This window comes from Sciurus carolinensis, chromosome 1 (assembly GCF_902686445.1).
Source record: "Sciurus carolinensis chromosome 1, mSciCar1.2, whole genome shotgun sequence".
NCBI lineage: Eukaryota > Metazoa > Chordata > Mammalia > Rodentia > Sciuridae > Sciurus > Sciurus carolinensis.
The window spans coordinates 174,197,666-174,217,985 of record NC_062213.1 but is presented as its reverse complement, the minus strand read 5'-3'; the positions used below and the strand labels follow the sequence as shown (position 1 = coordinate 174,217,985).

Genomic DNA, 20,320 nt, shown 5'->3' with positions numbered 1-20,320 from the left:
TGAGTGTACCTTTTTCCGCACATCCTCGCCAACACCTATTGTTGCTTGTATTCTTGATGATAGACATTCTAATTGGGTGAGATGAAATCTTAGTGTAGTTTTGATTTGCATTTCTCTTATTACTAGAGATATTGAACATTTTTTCATGATTGCTTATAGATCTTCTTCTGTGAAGTGTCTGTTCAGTTCCTTAGCCCATTTATTGATTGAGTTATTTGTATTCTTGGTGTGAAGTTTTTTGAGTTCTTTATAAATTCTGGAGATTAACGCTCTATCTGAAATGCATGTGGCAAAGATTTTCTCTCACTCTTTAGGCTCTCTTCACATTGTTGATTGTTTCCTTTGCTGAGAAAAAAAAAAACTATTTAGTTTGAATCTATCCCATTTATTGATTCCTGCTTTTATTTCTTATGAAATGTTAGGAATCTGGTCCTAAGTTGACATGATGAAAATTTGGACCTACTTTTTCTTCTATTTGGTGCAGGGTCTCTGGACCTAATTCCTAGGTCCTTGATCCATTTTGAGTTGAGTTTTGTGCAGGGTGAGAAATAGGGGTTTAGTTTCATTCTGTTGCATATGTATTTCCAGTTTCACCAGCACCATTTGTTGAAGAGGCTGTCTTTTCTCCATTGTATGTTTTTGGCACCTTTGTCTAGTATGAGATAACTGTATTTATGTGGGTTTGTCTCTGTGTCCTCTATTCTGTACCATTGATCTACCTGTCTATTTTGGTGCCAATACCATGCCATTTTTGTTACTATTGCTCTGTAGTATATTTGAAGGTCTGGTATTGTGATACCCCCTGCTTTACTCTTCCTGCTAAGGATTGCTTTAACTATTCTGGGTCTCTTATTCTTCAAAATGAATTTCATGATTGCTTTCTCTATTTTTACGAGGTACATCATAGGGATTTTAATTGGAATTGCATTGATTCGTATAGCACTTTTGGTAGTATGGCCATTTTGACAATATCAATTCTGCCTATCCAAGAACATTGGGGGATCTTTCCATCCTCTGTGGTTTTCTTTAATTTCTTTCTGTAGTGTTCTGTAGTTCTCATTGTAGAGGTCTTTCACCTCTTTTGTTAGATTTATTCCCAAGTATTTTATTTTGTTGAGGCTATTGTGAATGGGGTAGTTTTTCTAATTTGTCTTTCAGAGGATTCATCACTTATGAATAAAAATGCATTAGATTTATGAGCATTGATTTTATATCCTACTTTACTGCATTCATTTATTAGTTCTAGAAGTTTCGTGGTGGAATTTTTTGGATCCTCTAAATGTACAATTGTGTCATTGGCAAATAGTGATAATTTGAGTTCTTCTTTTCCTATTTGTATCCCTTTAATTTCTTTTTTGTTTGTCTGATTGTTCTGACTAGAGTTTCAAGGACGATGTTGAGTAGAAGTGATGAAAGAGGACATCCCTGTCTTGTTCCAGTTTTTAGAGGGAATGCTTTTAGTTTTTCTCCATTTAGAATGATGTTGACCTTGGGCTTAGCATAGATAGCCTTTACAATGTTGGAGTATGTTCCTACTCTTCCTATTTTTTCTATTGTTTCGTGCATGAAAGGGTGCTGTATTTTATCAAATGCTTTTTCTGCATCTGTTGAAATAATCGTATGATTCTTAATTTTAATTCTGTTGGTGTGGTGAATTACATTTATTAATTTCTGGATGTTGAACCAACCTTACATCCCTGGGATGAAACCACTTGATCATGATGCAGTGTCTTTTTAACATGTTTTTGTATGCAATTTGCTAGAATTTTGTTAAGAACTTTTGCATCTATGTTCATCAGGGATAGGTCTGAAGTTTTCTTTCCTTGATACTAGCTTCATAGAATGAGTTTGGAAGGGTTCTCTCCTTTTCTGTTTCATGGAATACTTCGAGCAGTATTGGTATTAGTTCTTCTTTGAAGGTCTTGTAGAACTCAACTGAGAATCCGTCTGGTCCTGGGCTTTTCTTTTTCTGGTCCCAGGCTTTTCTTGGTTGGTAGGCTTTTGGTGGCTTCTTCTATTTCATTGCTTGAAATTGATCTGTTTAAATTGTGTATGTCTTCCTGATTCAGTTTGGGTAGATCATATGTCTCTAGAATCACTTGTTGTAGTATAGATTTTCAAAATAGCTTCTAATTATGTTTTGTATTTCAGTAGTGTCTATTGTGATATTTCCTTTTTCATCTCAAATTTTAGTAATTTGAGTTTTCTCTTTTCTTCTCTTTGTTAGTGCAGCTAAAGGTTTATCAATTTTGTTTATTTTTTCAAAGAACCAACTTTTTGTTATGTCAATTTTTTGAATTGTTTCTTTTGTTTTAATTTCATTTGATTTCAGCTCTGATTTTAATTATTTCCTATCTTCTACTACTTTTGGTGTTGATCTGTTCTTTTTCTAGGGCTTTGACATGTAATGTTAGGTTGTTTATTTGTTGACTTTTTCTTCTTTTGTTGAATGTACTCCATGCAATGAATTTTCCTCTTAGTACTGCTTTCATAGAGTCCCAGAGATTTTGATATGCTGTATCATTGTTCTCATTTACCTCTAAGAATTTTTTTTATCTCCTCCCTGATGTCTTCTGCTATCTGTGCATCATTCAATAGTGTATTATTTAGTCTTCAGGTATTCAAGTAGTTTCTGTTTTTTATTTTATCATTGATTTCTAATCTCATTCCATTATTATCTGATAGAATACAAGGTAGTATCTCTATTTTTTTTGTATTTACCAAGGGCTGCTTTGTGGCATAATATATATTCTATTCTAGAGAAGGATCCATGTGCTGCTGAGAAGAAAGTGTATTCACTCACTGATGGATAGAATATTCTGTATATGTCTCTTAAGTTTAAATTATTAATTGTGTTATTGAGTTCTGTGGTTTCTTTGTTCAATTTTTGTTTGGAAGATCTATCCAGTGATGAGAGAGGTACGTTAAAAGTCACCTAGTATTATTGTGTTGTGGTCTGTTTGGTTCCTGGAATTGAGAAGGATTTGTTTGATGTACATAGATGCTCCATTGTTTGGGGCATAAATATTTTTGATTGTTATGTCTTGCTGATTTATGCTTCCCTTGAGCAGTATGAAATGACCCTTTTTATCCCTTCTAACTTTGGCTTGAAGTTCACTTTATCTGATATGAGAATGGAGACCCCTACTCTTTTACTGAGTCTGTGTGCTTGGTATGTTTTTTTCCATCCTTTCACCTTTAGTCTGTGGGTGTCCTTTTCTATGAGATGAGTCTCTTGAAGGCAGCATATTGTTGGGTCCTTTTTTTAAAATCCAATCTGCCAGTCTGTGTCATTTGATTGATGAGTTTAGGTTAGGTCATTAACATTCAGGGTTATTATTGAGATATGATTTGTATTCCTGGTCATTTTGACTTATTTTTGGTTTTTAACTTAGCTTGGCTTTTCCTTTAGGTTAGTTCCTCCCTTTGCTTACTTACATTGTTGTGTTTCATTTCTTCCTCGTGGAATATTTTGCTGAGAATGTTCTGTAGTATAGGCTTTCTATTTGTAAATTCTTTTAACTTTATCATGGAAGGATTTTATTTTGTTATCAAATCTGAAGGTAAGTTTTGCTGGGTATAAGATTCTTGGTTGGCATCAGAGCTTGAAATATGTTGTTCCAGGCCCATCTAGCTTATAGGATCTGAGCTGAGAAATCTGCTGATGTCCATATTGGTTTCCCCGTATGTAATCTGATGCTCTTCTCTCGCAGCCTTTAAAATTTTATCTTTATTTTGAATGTTAGGCATTTTCATTATAAAGTAAATATTAGACTGCAATGACATGAGAGTTGAAAGTGGGTGGTGGGACTGGAATTAAAGTGTCTAAGATATTTTTATTTTGTTCAGAAAGATGGTCAAGGTGCTGATTAATTTTTAACTTTAAGACAAGAATGCCTATTAAAATTTCAGTAACTGGAACTACCTTGGTGGTGATGGTAGCGGGGACACGATGTATGATATACAAACCAATGGGGCAGAAATTTTAAAATACTTGATTAAATCAAAAAGAGCTGCTACTAGCCTTGGAGGAAAGAAAATTTTGGTTTATAGCAAAGGCTTCTTCCTGATTCCTCCAGTGCCTGGTGCCCTTAGGGAATTTGTCTCTATGGAAATGTATTCATTTGATCAACAAACACTGAGAACCTACTGTACTCTAGGCAGTATTTCTAGATGATTGGAATATCTCATAGACCTTACACTAGGGAAAAAATAACCATTAATCATAATAAATTCATTAATTTGTGTAGTATAAGATCATAAGTGCTACTTGGGGAAAAAAGAGAAAAGGGGATGTGGGGAGATGATCAGTTATTATAGGGAAATTGGAAAGGTGACATTTGAATGAAGTCTTAAAGGAGTAAGGAATTTTTGCCATTAGATAGCTGGGGGAAGGACCTGGTAAAGGGAAAAATTAAGACAGGGAGGGGTACTAGCTAAATTTGTCTATGTGAACTTAGCAGAGAAGTGAAATCATATGATTTTTGCTTTAAAAAGATCACAGTGGCTGCTTGTGTTAAGAATAGGGATAGGGCTGGGGTTGTGGCTCAGTGGTAGATCACTTGCCTAGCAAGTATGAGGCACTGGGTTTGATTCTCAGCACCACATATAAATAAATGAATAAAATAAAGATCGATATCAACATCTAAATAAAGCAGAAGAATAGGGATAGGGATTAGGGTAAACCAGAGAGATTAGTTGGAAGGATAAAACCAAGTAAGAGATAAATAATGGATCAATAATAATAATATAATGGGTAAGTAATAATCTCTCCCTTGATTGGCAAGAAAGCATGTATTTTCTCACACACTGACCTCTTAATGGGAACATCATCTTGGATGTTACTGTAAAATAATATCTGGAAGTGCTTGACCTTAAGTGGCTCCAGGTTCTTCTCTATCTTGTTTACACTTAATGAGGCAGAAGTAATCTTTTCTTCATTCTAAATTATAAAAGGAATTAGCCAGTCACCAAGTGCTCATGTTCCTAGGAATAGCTAGACCTCTAGGTTGGGAAGTTGGAGAGGACTAAGGGATCTACAGTTAGGCACCCTGCTTCATATCCTATGTTGCTTCAAGCTGGGAAGCAGACTTCATAAGTAAATTTATGGCAGCTTTTGCAGGGGTCAGATTTTATAAGTGTCTTTTAGTTACCAGACAGTTAGTTAAAGGATATTTGAAAACTTGGCCAGAGACCCAACTTTAGGCATTCCAGTGAACCAGGCTCTGCCACTCACCCTAATCGAACAACCAGGAGACACATGGTAAGGGCAGGAATTTATGCTCAGTGTGGTTACACCAAGAAGAAAAACAGCAATCTAGTACCTAAAGATTTCTCAGAGGTGCTAAGACTTGGGGTTATATAAGGAAGGAACAAAAGTGAGTGGGTTGTGGGGCAAGAAAACACGCATCGTCAGTCTAGGATAAACAATTTGGTTGATCATTATCTCAGGCCTGGTTCTGCAGGTGTCTTGACACCACCTGGGAGAGGATTGCTTACAAGGCTCCATGTTACTGGAACTTGAGATAAGTTGGAGAGGGGAGATGACTTAGACAGCAGGTTAGAGGAACACAAGGGAGTTAGTTAGGACAATGACTGGGACCTCCTTTACATTTAGGAAGTTGACCAAAGACTTTTAGGTGCCACTTTGGTGGTCTGGAACAGGACCTTTGAAAGCTAGTGGTTGAGAAGTAGGTGAAAGATCTCTACAATGAAAACTATAGAATAAATATATATTGGTGGTGCTGGGACTTGCACCCAGTGCCTTGTGCATGCTAGGCAAGCCCTCTAACAACTGGGCTAAATCTCCAGCCCTCAAAACTATGGAATATTGAAGAAAGAAATTGAAGAGATTCAAGAAGATGGAATGACCTTCCATGTTCATGGATAGGCATGATTAATTTTGTTAAAATGGCCATATTACCAAAAGCAATATATAGAGTCAATATCAAAATCAAATATCAATATCAAAGTCAATATCAAAATATGAATAACATTCTTCACAGAACTAGAAAAACTGCCCTAAAATTAACTTAGAAAAATAAAAGACCCAGAATAGTCAAAGCAATCCTAATCCTAAAAAGCTTCTGGAGGCATCACAATATTTGACTTAAAATTATACTAGAGAATTATAGTAACGAACACTGTACTTTGCTGGCATAAAAACAGACACAAGACAAGTGAGACAGAATGGAAGACACAGAGACAACCCCACACAGATACAGCCATCTATTGACAAAGATACCAAAAACATACTTTGGAGAAAGGACAGCCTTTGTAACAAATGGTGCTGGGAAAACTGGTTATCCACATGTAGAAGAATGAGACTAGCCCCTTATTGCTCACCCTGCACACAAGTCAAGTCAAAATGAACCAAGACCTAGGAATTTGATTAGAAACTTTCAACTCCTAGAAGAAAATGTAGGTTCAACACTCCAGCATATAGGTTCAGGCTTTCTCATTAGGAACCTAAAGCTCAGGAAATAATGCCAAGAGTTAAAAAATAGGACAGCATCAAATTAAAAAGGAAACAATCAAATTAACAAAGGAAACAAAGAGAGAAATGCAAATCAAAACTACCCTGAGATTTCATCTCACTCCAGTTAGAATGGCAGCCATGAAGAATACAAACAATAATACTGGAGAGGATGTGGAGGAAAAGTAACTTTTACACTGTAGGCAGGATGGTAAGTTAGTATAACCACTTTGGAAATCAGTATGGAGTTTCCTCAAAAGACTAGTCATGGAGTCACCATATGATCCAGCTTTACCACTTTTGGTATTTATTCTAAAAAATTAAAGTCAGCATACTATAGTGATATGCATACCCATGTTTATAGTAGCACAATTCACAATAGCCAATCTATGGAACCAACATAGGTGTCTGTCATTGGGCGAATGGATAAATATATCATGTTTCTTTATCTATTCACCCATATGTACATATATATATATATATGAATTATGTAATTCATATGTGTACACACACACACACACACACACACCGAGTGAAGTTTTAATTAGCCATAAAGAGCAATGAAATTATGTCACTTCCAGGAAAACTGATGGAACTTGAGACCATTATGTTAAACAAAATCAGCCAAACTCAGAAGGTCAAGGGTCACATGTTTTCTCTTATGTGGAAGCTATAAAGGGAAAAGGACAAGAAAGGTATATGTGTTGGAGTCTCATGAAAATCTAAGAGATTAGTAGGATAGAAGGGACCAAGGGGGAGGGAGGAGGGAAGGGAATGGGGAAATACAGGGTAATATTATTGGCTAAATTATATTGTTATATTGTGTGCATATATGAATATGTAACAACAAATCCCACCATTATGTACAACTATAATGCACTAACAAAAAATATGGGAAAAAAGCTGGTGGTTGATAATCTGTGGATTATGATGTCTCTATAGTCTTGAAAACATCTTAGTTGCTCTTATCTTGGTACCTTCAGCCTTGAAAGGGGAGGAGAGTGATTAGTTAATTTAGGTCTAATCTACCATGTATTACCAACTTTTTGCAAACAGTCCTTAAATGATTAACCTGTGTGCAGAGCCACCTGATCTAAAGTTCATCCCATTTTGTCCCATCATACCAGATATGGAACACATATGGAAACTTAAATTAAGCAACATACATACTCCTTATGCTAACTTTAAAATAATTACATGGGGAGCAGTAGTACATGCCTGTAATCCCAGTGGCTTGGGAGGCTGAGACAGGAGGATTGTGAGTTCAAAATCCAGCCTCAGCAACAGCAAGATGCTGAGCAACTCAGTGAGACCCTGTCTATAAATGAAATACAAAATAGGACTGGGGATGTGACTCAATGGTCAAGTGCCCCTGAGTTCAATTCCTGGTACCCCCCCCCCAATAATAATAATTATTATTATGTTTGCCATATTGAAAGTTTGGTCCTTAATGGGTTAAGATAGCAAAAGGAGACAGAGATGCCAAGCTTTTATCCTAATTTTAGCTACCCATTGGATACCTGCAGGCTCAAGTGAAGAGGCAGTGCTTTTAGCAAAAGCAGCTTTCAAGTCCCTATATAGATTCAGCAGTGCAGAGATTGTGCAGTGTGCCTCAGCCCTTACTCCCACTATCCACTGAGGTGGCCATGGAGAGACCTGAAAGAACAGACAAAATGCCAGGGCTCTCTCTGAGAGACCAAACCTTTGCAGTTGGCAGCACAGAATTAGCTCAGGGACTTCCAGGTTATCTCCCCATCAGCTGAGTTGTTGTGCCTGACTGCAACATCCATCCAGTACTTTTATCTTACTGGGATGAATGAAGGCTTAACCTTCATCTTCTTAGGATCCTGGGGAAATGGCCAGAGCCTGTGAAATGCACAATTAGCCAGTTCCTTGTTTTGGATCTCAGCTGAGTCATGGCATCTGTACCAGAGCTTCTGACCTTTTTCCCCCCCTTCCTAGGGCAACTGTTACAAATGTGCCAAGTGAGATTATGTGTACCTTCACAAAAAGGCATGTGGACTGGAAATATGATCTTTAGTATTTCGGATTTTATTTTAAAAGTTTTAATAAGATCATGGCAAACGAAGTCAGAATCAACTATCTGTTGTTGAAATTTCAAAGAATTTTCACTTTCATACACAATGAGCTTAGAATATAATAGTTTGATATGCCTTATATTTGCCAGGTAGCCTCTTTATTTTAATCCTTGTAACAGATATTTATTGGGACCCATCATGTGCCTGGCAGTGTTGTAGTCATTAGGAACAGAGCAGTAAACAAATTAAACAGAAACCCCTGCCCTTTTAAAGCTTAGATTGTAATGGGAAGAGAGACAACAAAATGAAAGTGCAGAATACATAGCGTGTTAGATAATGGCAAATACTGTGGACAAAAATATATCAGGATGTGGGGAGAGGAGTGTTTGGTCAGAGGGAAATTCTCTGAGATCATACTTGAGCACAGTCCTAAAGGAGGTGAGGGACCAGGCTTTCTGGGGGAAGCATTCTAGGTAAAGGGAATATTAGTTGTAAAGCTCCGTGGCAGTGACATGCTGGGCTTGATCCAAGAAAAGTGAGGCCAGTGTGGCTGGAGAGTGAGCTAGAAGGGGAGGGGTGGCAGAGATGCAGACCATGTGACAGCGTCTTGAAGAACATCCAGAACACTGTGAGAGCCGTGTTTTACTCTCTCTGAGATAGGGAGAATTCTAAGTGGAAAAGTGACATGATATTATTTAATAAAAACTTTTTAAAATGTAGTTTTATTGAGGTATGGTTGAACCCTAATAGACTATACATGTTTTACATGATGAGTTTTGGTATACATATACATGTGCAGCACAATCACAGTGGTTAAGTATATGATGCTGATCATGAGCATGAAGATAATAAATATATCTATAACTCAAATGTTTTCTCAAACTTTAAAATGCATTCTTACCTCTGGTTAGTCAACTACCAGTCTGCTGTCACTACAGATTAGTTAGCATTTCCTAGAATTTTATGTAAGTGGAATCATATGATATATCCTCTTTTCTACGTGGCTTCTTGATTTCAGCATAACCATTTTTGAGATTCATCTGTTGTGTAAAATCAGTAGTTTATTCCTTGCTGTTGATAAGTAGTATTACATTGTGTGGAATGGTTTCTGTACAGTGATTTGTTCATTACTTACCAGTCAGTGAATATTTGGGGTGGTTTCCAGTGTTTGGCTGTCACAAGTAATAATTGCCTATATTTAGAACATTTATATTTAACACAGTTATTGGTGTGATTGGGTTTAAATCTATTATTCTTGCTATCTAACTCAACTGTACTTGTTCTTTTCTTTTTCTGATTTCTTTTCGACCGTTTTAAATGATTCCACTTTATTTCCTTTATTGGCTTAACTTTACTTTGTTTTTCTTCTTTCTTTTTTGAGTAGTTGCTTTAATTTATAATAAATTTTTAACTCCCCTCAGATTACCTTCAATTAATATCATACCTCATCATATTTAATATAAGAGCTTTAAAACAGCATACTTCCATTTCTTCCCTCCCAGGCTTGGTGCTATAGACTCCATAGTAAATTATATTTTTTAAAAATCAATTATGCTTTAAAACTTTTTTTAATATGTGGTACTGGGTATTCTACCACTGAGGTGTTCTACCACTGAGCTACATCTCCAGTCCCTTTTTATTCTTACTTTGAGATTAAGGGTGGCCTTGAACTTGCAATCCTCCTGCCTCAGCCTCTCAAGCATCTGGGACTAGAGGTGTGCACCACCACTGTGCCTGCAAAATTACCCTTCAAAGATTTTTTTTAAATTTTTTGCAGTACTATGGATTGAACCCAGGGATTCATGCATGCAAGCAAGTGTTCTACCACTGAGCTACATCCCCAGCCCTACTTTAAAGAGAATTTAAAAGTGAAAACAAGACCTGTAATCCCTGCTACTCAGGAGTTGAGGCAGGAGGATAGCAAGTTCAAGGCCAGCCTGGGCAATGTAGGGAGACCCTAACTCAAAATAAATTTTAAATGGAAAACAAATAAAGGGCTATGGATGTAGCTCAGTGGTAGAGCACTTGCCTAATTTGTGTGAGGCTATGGGTTCAGTCCCTAGTACTGCAAAAACAAAATGAAACACCAAGAAATTTCTATTAATGTACATATTTACCATTTCGGGTATCTTTTTTCCCTTTGTATCCAAGGAGAGATTTCCAGATTTCCACCTGGTATCATTTTCTTCTAAAGGGCTTCTGGAGGTGGTGTTCTACTGGAAATGAATTATTAGAGCTTTTGTGTGTCTGGAAAAGTCTTTATTTTGACTGTTTTTAAAGAATTTTTTGCTTGGTATTGAAGTCTAGGTTCAATACTTATGTGATTTTCAGTGTCTTCTGTTTTGCATTTTTTTTTCAGCAAGTAATGTCATTTTCTTTGTTCTGTGTCATATAATTTTTCTGTTTGTTCTTAAGGTTTTCTCTTTATTACTGGTTTGAGTAATTTGATTATGATGTGCTTTGGCTTACTTTTCTTCATGTCTTGTACTTAAGGTTCATTAAGCCTCTGGAATTTGTGGGTTTTAGTTGTCATTAAATTGGAAATATTTTGGCCACTCTTTCTTTAAAAAAAAAAAACCTTTTGTTTTTTTTCCTATTCTCTTTCAAGGATTCTAATTTCTAATTACAAATAGTGTCTGCTTAAAGTTGTTCCACAGCTCACTGCTTCTTTTTCCTTCCAACAGTTTGATTATGCATATTTAAGATATCTAAAATGATGCTATAAGAATACATTTAAAAAATAGTAAAAAGGTGATTTCTGTCAAGTAAATTAACATACCCAAAATCTCACATGGTTACCCATTGTTTGTTGTCTTTCTTTTTTTTTTTTTTTTTTTTTTTTTTTTTTGGTGTGTCACAAGCAGCTAAAATCTACTCATTTAATGTGAATCCCATATATTGTACAATTTTATTGCCTATAACCCTCATGTTGAACATTAGATCTCTAGACTTATTCTTCCTATATACCTGCTACTTTGTATCCTATGATACATCTCTTGATTTCGTTCCCCTATCCCATCCCATCCTTGGTTACTGTTGTTGTATTGTGTTCATTTCCATGTTTTTCTTTCTTTCTTTTTTAGTTGTAGATGGACACAATGCCTTTATTTTATTTATTTATTTTTATGTGGTGCTGAGGATTGAACCCAGTGCCTCACATATGCTAGGCAAGTGCTCAACCACTAAGCTACAACCCCAGTCCAATCTCTGTTTTTGTTTCAGATTCCACTGATAAGTAAAATCATGCAATATTTTTCTTTATGTGTCTTGACTTCTTTCACTTAACATAATGCCCTCCATTCTCATCCATGTTATGATAAATAGCAAGATCTCATTCTTTTTTAGGGTTAAATATTATTCCATTGTATGTATGTACACAGTTCCTTTATCAAATTAAGCTATTGATGGACACTTAGACTTTTTTATATCTTAGGTATTGAGAATAATGATGCAATGGACATGGGACGAGGTGATAATTTCATTTCCTTTGAGTATATATGCTCATAGGAGAGATTGTTGGGTCAGATGGTAGATATATTTTTAATTTGTTTAAAAATATACTTTTAAACATACTATTTTCCATAACTGAATAATCTACATTCCTACTGGCATATTAGAGTTCCCTTTTCTCTGAACCCTTGACAACATTTTTTTGTCTTTAATAAATAACGAGGGAAGAACTGAGTTTTGACATGAAAAAGAGGTGAAATTGGGCCCCATCTTATATCATTACTCAAAAATCATCTCAAAATGAATAAAACTCCTAAATATGTGGCCAGAAGCCATAGACTTCATTGAAGAGAACACAGGGAAATCTCCTGAAAATTGGCTTTGCAGTGACTTTTTGGAAACATACCAAAAACTCGGGCCACAAAAGCAAAACTAAGTAAATGGGACTACATTAAATTAAAAAACTTCTGCACGTAAAGGAAATAATCAACAAAATGAAACAATATCCTATAGACTGGGAAAAAATATTTGCAAACTATATATCTGATAAGAGGATAATCCAGAATTTCTAAAGAACTCATACAACTCAATAGTGGAAAAATAACCCAACTTAAAAATAGGCAAAAGACCTGAAAAGACATTTCTCCAAAGAAGGCATAAATAATACCCAAAAGTTATATGAAAAGGTGCTCAATATCATTAGTCATCAGGGGTAATGCAAATAAAAACTTATATTAGATATCACCTCATACCTGTTAGTATGACTGTTATCAAAAAATGCTCTTCCATTAAAAAATTCCTTTATAATTTTTAGATACTTTCTCTTTCTGTGTCTTCAGGTTGACTAATCTTTGCTCCTGCAGTGTCTAATTGCCATCCAGTTTAATTCTCATCTCTGGCTCTGTTTTAATCTCTGGAAGTTCAGTACTTTAAATGTATCTTATATAATCTCTCCTTAGCATGGTCATGTTTTCTTTTCCCATACCTTTTTGAAAACATGGGATATAGTAATGACTTTGATGTTTTTCCTACTGATTCTGTCATCTGTATCATATCAGTCTATGATCTTGCCCCAACTTTGAATCCTGTTTTTCTCCTTTGTTTTTCCATGCCTCATAGGTTTGTATTATATAGCAAGCATTGAATTTCACCTTGTATGATACATATTTTTGTATTCCTTTAAATATTTTCAAACTTTCTTCTAGCTTACAGTTAAGTTTCTTGGAAATAGTTTGATTTTTTGAGGATTACTTTCAAAACAGCTTCTGTGAGTCCAGAACAGCATTTGGGGTCATTTTCCTTACTGCTGAGAAATCACTTCTGAGTACTCTACCCAATATCCTCTGAACGATAAGGTTTCACCTTTGTCTAGTCCCAGTCTGGTGTGAGCACCAGGAGGGAGTGTTCCACCTGTTCCTTTCCCTGGGTGTTCCCTCCCCTAGCATTAATCAGTACTCAGCAGAAAACTTTAGGGAAACCTTGTGCAGGCCTCCAGAGCTCACTGTGTCACACTTCCACTTACTATAGCTTTCTTCTCTCTGGCATTCTCTCCTGAAATTCCCAGTTACTTCAGACTCCCTGGGTTCTCAACTCTTGCGTCTTCGACTCAGAGATCATCAGGCTCTGTGTAGGATTATGCCTTCCCATACTGTTGCTGGGAAGTCTCCCCAGATAGTAAGCATAAGCAATCATGGGACTTGCCTTGATTCCCTTCTCTTAGCAATCTCCCTTCTGCATTGCTTGTTGCCCATTGTCTGAATATTCCTTCAGGTTTTTCTCTGGTTTACTAGATAGTAGAGGGACAAGAGTGAAAGCAGGAAATGAGGAAGTGATTTCAGTTTATTCAAATAAAAGATGAGTGGAAAGAGAAATATTCACAAATGTTCTGCAGGCTTGGGTAGTAACAGGGATGTAGGTAACGAGAATTGTTAGGACTCAGGATATATTTTGAAGCAACAGAAGTTTCTGCTTGTTTTGGATGTGGGTATCAGAAAAAGAGTTGAATCAGTGAAGATTGTGGTTTTTACCAGAGCATTAGGAATGGTAATGTCATGTCATGAGATAGATACAAGATAGGGAGGAGTAGCAGGTATTAGAGGAAATTTAGGAGTTCTGTTTTAGAAATGCTACTTGAGATGTCTTTTAGACATCCAGGTGATGTCAAGAAGGCCCTTGGATATGAATCTTGCACTAAGGAAAGAGAGAGCACAGAGCTAGCAATGAATTGCTGGATATCATCAATATCTACATGATCTTGAAAGCTGTGAAACTAAAAAAAAAAAATCATTCAGGGAGTGAGAGTTAACTAGAGAAGAAATTATATTTCAGACCTGAGCCCCACAGCACCAAGTCATTTGGAGGTCAGGAAGAGAAGGAAGCAGGAAAAGAGTATGAAAAATGAGCTGCTAATGAGAGAGAAGAAAACCTAGGAAAGCATCTTGTCTTGAAACTAAATTTTAAAAAAGTCTCATGACCTTAGGAACAAAAATAAGCCAGATATATAGTATATAATTGGATTTTTATGAAATCTAGCAGCAAACAAAATTAAGACATAGTGATGAAAAAAGGTGGTTGGAGATGGGAGGTGTGGGTAGTGAGTGGAGTCACTTTTTCCTGGTTACTAGAAAAGGAACTTTCCTGGTTACTAGAAATATTCTGTCTATTGTTTGTGATGTTGTATATGGGTACCTTAATCTATCAAGTATCATTGAATGAATACATAAGATCCATATATTTTATTGAATATAATTTTTTTAAAGAAAGGAGTTGTGACTATCAAATGATAAATTTACGTGAGAACGACCCTATGTGCATATGTGGTTATATGACCTGTGTAACTCTACCTCATGTACATCCAGAAGAATGAGAAGTTATACTCCATTTATCTATGATGTGTCAAAATGCAGTCCACCATCAAGTATAACAAACAAATATTTGTAGAACAAATAAAAAATAATTTAAAAAACAAAAAAAGATCAAGGTTTACATACATTAAAAAAAAGAGAACTGAGAATTAACCATTTCCAATATTGACCTTGATATCAGTAGTTTCAATGGTAAAATGGGAATATGTGTCTAGAGTTGGGTAAAGAGAAATCATGAAATGAAGAAGTCAATACACCAAACAAAGGCTCCTATATGGGATTTTTCCTAAATAGAAGAAGAAAGTCGTGAACAAGATGAAGGGAGATGGGGTTATCTATGCAAATGTCTTTCCTTTTTAAAAAATGGAATACATGTCAGGATGTCTTTATTATGATATGAATGATACAGTAGAAAGTAGAATTCATGGTTCAGGAGGCAGTGGGGGAAGATTGAATAGGGGCGTCAGTGGAATTGAATTGGATCTTTCCTACTGTAATTTCAGGTGGGAAAGGAGAGTATATGGATACAGAATCAGGTGGGTTAGTAGATTTTTTTTGTAGTTGCAGATGAACCACATGCCTTTTTTTTTTTTTTTTAATTTGCTTATTTTTGTATGTGGTGCTAAAGATTGAACCCAGTGCCTCACACATTCTGGGCAGGTGCCACTGAGCCACAGCCCCACCCCAGCCAGTAGGTTATTATAAGGGGAGTATTTAGTACTTTATGTTGTTTTATTTTTTTCTCCCAGTTAAATAAAAACCAGAGTTGGCAAATGGTGAGATTTGGGAGAGGGCATTAAAGGTTTGAGATGATGTCAGTTAGTTTTCTTGGAGAGGACATAAATACATTAATAAGTAAATGTAGTAAAGTTGGCAGGTGGTAACAAGGACCCACTTGATATTTGTCACTGTAAATATAAAGAGACACCAGCCAGCATGATTCTGTGTTTTTTTTTTTTTTATCACCTTTAATCTATGGTTACAGTTGCAAAGTAAATGGACAGTTGGGTTTTAAAGGGTCAGGATTTCACCAGATGGGTAATTGATACTTGAGTTTATATGAAGTTCAACAACAAACAAAATCTTGCTACCTCCTAAGGACACCATGAGAGGGTGATATGGTGTCCTTGGGGAACAACAAGATTTCATTTAGAGCTAGAATTTAAAATGAACCTTCAGAAAACAAATTTAAGAGGTAGGTGCTATGGCACATACCTGTAATCCCAGCAACTTTGGAGACCGAGGTAGAAGGAACTTCTGCCACACACTCTTGACCTCTTTACTCCTTCTTGAACATACCAAATTTGTTCTTATTTCAGTACCTCAATCTTTGCCTTTCCCTCTGTCTCCCACTTCTTATGTGGCAGTCCTTCAGTCTTTAAGATTTTTGATGAAATGTCATCTCCTTGGTCAAGCCTTTTCTGCCAATCCCATTCCTGTCTCATTCTCTTACCTTTCTGGTCTTCTGTCCCCTGCTTCTCCCTCTCTCACTTTTTCTATGTTTTCTCTCTTTTTTCTTTCTTTTCTTATAGCACTGTTCACTCTAGTTATAAGGACAGACTTTGACCTATTTCCTGCTACTTCTTAGCATGTGCAACAATGCCTTGTGCACCGGAGATGTTCAGCAAATATTTATTTGGAGGAATTATAAATGGAAAACTTTTCTAATGTCTTTAAAATATAGGATGACTTTCAAATAAATTCATGCAAAAATTTCAGTAACAGATCTTGAATGAAATGGGTCTTCATCATGATCTGGTTTTCTCCAACCATAGAAAAAAAACCTAAGGCATTAACAAATAATAGAAATCTAGTTTTATAGAAGAAACCCAGGCCTGTTCAGAAATTTATGATAAAATGAGATTACTTACTTTATTGTTTAAACTGTTCTAAAAATAATAATTTCATAATTCATAGATTAAGTTAATATTTCCATATCTTATGACAAGAACATTAATTTTATGAGATAGGAGATTTATTTATTTATGCATGCTGGGAATCAAACCCAGGCTCTTACATGTTAGGCAAGTACCCTACCATTGAACCCCAAGCCTTGATAAGAAAATATTTTGATTTGTGTTGGTTTTCTAAATAAAATTTGCTTTTTTTTTTTTTTTTTTTTTTTTGGTACCAGGGAATGAATCCACCAGGAGTGCTTAACCACTGTGCCACATTTCTAGTTCTTTATTTTTTTTATTTTGAGATAGAGTCTCACTAGGTTTCTTACAACCTTGCTAAGTTGCTGAGGCTGGCTTCAAATCTGCAGTCCTCCTGCCTCAGCCTCCCAAGCCTTTGGTATAACAGGCATGTGCCATGGTCTTTCCTCATTAGATATCATTTAAAACATGGTTGTTACTCTTTGAGAGCTTCATGTTTGTTTAAGAAGCAACCCAAAACATTGGCAAAGTTAAGGCAGCAAGAAAAAATATTTTAAGGTAGAACACACTGAATTATGTAATCTAACTGGTAAAAGCAGTAATTACTGACCAGGTGTAGTTTAAAATGGTATACTGCTCAGCCCATGTAACAGTGTCACTCTTTTGTTCCACCATGGCTACTCAAGGTCTCTGAGCTCATGGTGTGGCCCTGTTATAACTGATTTTTTTGTTTTCATTGCAGTTGTCGGACAAGTAACCGCAAGAGCTTGATTGTGACTTCTAGCACATCACCTACACTACCACGACCACACTCCCCACTCCATGGCCACACAGGTGAGTGGAGGTTAAGAAAGATTGAATGAAAGAGTGTCCACAGAAGCCAGATTTGTATCCTACTTACTTTGTTCAGGTTCAGTATATTACATAGTCACATCACTTGAGTAAAGCTTACAGAGTTTATGGACTGGCTTTCTCTCTAAGAGAATGTGTTCAGTCTGCTTTTGACTCTTAGTTGCTTCTTCCCTTGTCCTCTCAACATTCCTTTTAGTCTTGTAAATTTTTGGGCCACATGTATAACCTGGGTCAGTGGCCTCTGTTCTAGTGTTTTCTACTGTGTTATGGCTCCAGTCATCTTGGGCCATGTAATGAAGGTCCAGTAACATTTCATCCTACCATGCCCAAGGATTGGAGGCTTACGGAAAGAAATCTGGTTAACTTTCTCCCTGTTACACTAGAAGTAAACAAAAGAGGAATATTTGTTTCAAATTTATTTTACATATTGCAGACTCTCTTCCATCTGGAATGTACTTTCCAGACAATTTAAAGACCAATTTACGTGCCTCTGACAGAGGAATATATAAAAATGATAAGATTTACATTAACTTAGCCACATACTACTTCCAGGGGAGGGGCAAAGACCTCATTTGAGGAGTTAGCCACGTATTTTGGTCTAGACATATTCGTGTATCCTATGGGAGCCAGATCCAGCTTTGTTGGAGGGACTACTGTATTGCTACATTGTTCTTTGCTACAGTTTGTAGTAGAAATTCTAAACCTGGGACTAATGGAAATGGAGCACTTGGAACCATAGAAAGCTGTTCAGAGATTGCAGCCCAGATTTGGTAATTCAGGCGTACTATACTCCTAAACCCGGACCCTCTCTCTCTTTGGGCAATAAAAGGGGGATAAAAAAGTTGTGGAACAGGTTGGCATTAAGTTGAATAAGATAGGTCTCTTTCTCTTGGGTTCCTCTTCTTGCTCACAGTTTACTGAGCCTTTGAAGGGAGAAATAGAGAATGTGTATGGATTAGTTGTCAAGACTCTCAGAGTCTGGGAATTGTGAAACTGAACTTCGTCCTTGGAAGAAGAGTCTCATCTCAAACACTAGCTGTCACTTTACAAAAAAGCACCAAGAGCACAGGGTTTCCAAGGAATTGGAGATATATCTGAACTTTAAAGTAAAGCTCTCATTCTGCTTAGGTACTTTCATCCAGAAAATTGATTGGGTTCTGGACTAGGTCAAATAGCTTCTCCTGCTTTTGTAAAAATTCTGCATGCATCTGACCTGGCCTTTGCATCGTATAGAAATAAATTTAGCTTGTCCAAATTTGTACATAGTTTCACAACTGTAATGTGAGTACTGGACAGTAATTACTACTGGCTGCTCTTCTCTTGAGATGATTATCTCTTTATTTAGATTCCTGGCAGCTAGAGTTCATGACTAAATCTTACCTATTCAAGTGGCTTTGATTGAGAACACCACCAGGCCTTTTCAGTCTGCCTGAGTCTATGGACGTAACTCTTTTGAGTTAATACGTGTAACATGCTTAGAATTTTATACTTAGAACTTCATAAATGTTAGGGTCATCTCAGCAATTCACTGCAGAAAGTTCAGGGAAGGGGAGGAATTGACATTAAAAATCCAATCCATGGCTGTAGACTATATTTAATCAGCTGTTGAGAAAGCACTGATTGTTCCTTACAGATCAAGTTTGACATTAGATTATATTCTCAGATCTTACACATCCTGAAATTTGTATTCACAGGATGTTCTGAGACTCTTTAATTTCACTCTTAAGTATGAATCTGTTGAATAATATGAGGTCTGTTAATTTGAAAGTAGGTTTACTTATTCCATATAGTTCAGTGCTTATGTATTATTAAATATCTACATAAACAGCTTTCAGCTTCAATAAGATCAAATCAGTAGGTACTTAGTCATTCTGAAAATGGAAATTTCCTAGTTCTTTTTGTTTGTTTTCTTGTGGTTGATAGGTGGTGCTGAGGCTCAAGCCCAGGGCCTCATGCATGTTAGGCAAGTACTCTACCTCTGAACTACACCTCCAGACCTCTCTAGTTCTTCCTCCCTTCCTCTTTCCTTCCTTTCCTCCTTCCTTTCTGTAAGCAAAAATGAAGACTGTACAGAAATACACTATGTGCTTCCTTTCCTGACTCATGTACAGGCTTCTCATTATTAATATCCCCACCAGAGTGGTACATTTGTTATAATTGATATGCTTACACTAATATATCATTATCAGATGGTCAGTAGTTTACATAGGATTCACTCGTAGTTGTATACAACTGTGTATTTAGACAAATTTATAGTGACATGTATTCACCATTCAAGTAACATAGAGTATTTTCACTGCCTTAAAACTACTGTTCTCTGCCTGTTAATCCTTCTCTCCCTCTAAACCCTGGTATCCATCAATCCTTTTACTGCCTCTACAGTTTTGCCTTTTCCATAATATCATGTAGTTGAAATCATACAGTATCTTGCCTTTTCAGATTAGCTTCTTTTACTTAATAAAGTGTATTTAGTGGCTCAAGATTCAAGCAGCAGGAGTACTGCTTCTCACTGAGGTGGGTGAAAGAGGGAATTCACCGAAATTCAATATTGTAGAGTCAGAGTCTTTTAGAGGCTCAGAAATTCAGGGCCAATAATCAAAGAACAAGAGTACATTGGAGCCAAGCCAGTTAAAGTAGCAGTAGCATTGGATAAACACAAAAGGGAACAATAACAGAGAGAGAAACACACGGTGGACAAATTTGGCAAGAAAAAACCTGTAAACTAGAAAAGCAGCCTGAATTTAGTGGATCCAGATGCTGCTC

The 20,320-nt window shown here is 36.3% G+C and overlaps 1 protein-coding gene across 8 annotated transcripts in view; it reads left to right on the top strand.

Annotated features, from left to right (window-relative positions):
- Mast2 (microtubule associated serine/threonine kinase 2) overlaps window positions 1-20,320 on the top strand; it is a 234,633-nt gene that overhangs the window by 158,121 nt on the left and 56,192 nt on the right. For all 8 annotated transcript variants that reach the window (XM_047527470.1, XM_047527459.1, XM_047527449.1 and 5 more), the window contains one exon: window positions 17,448-17,539. In XM_047527470.1, the coding sequence (XP_047383426.1) occupies window positions 17,448-17,539 (92 nt within the window). The remainder of the gene's footprint in view (window positions 1-17,447; window positions 17,540-20,320) is intronic.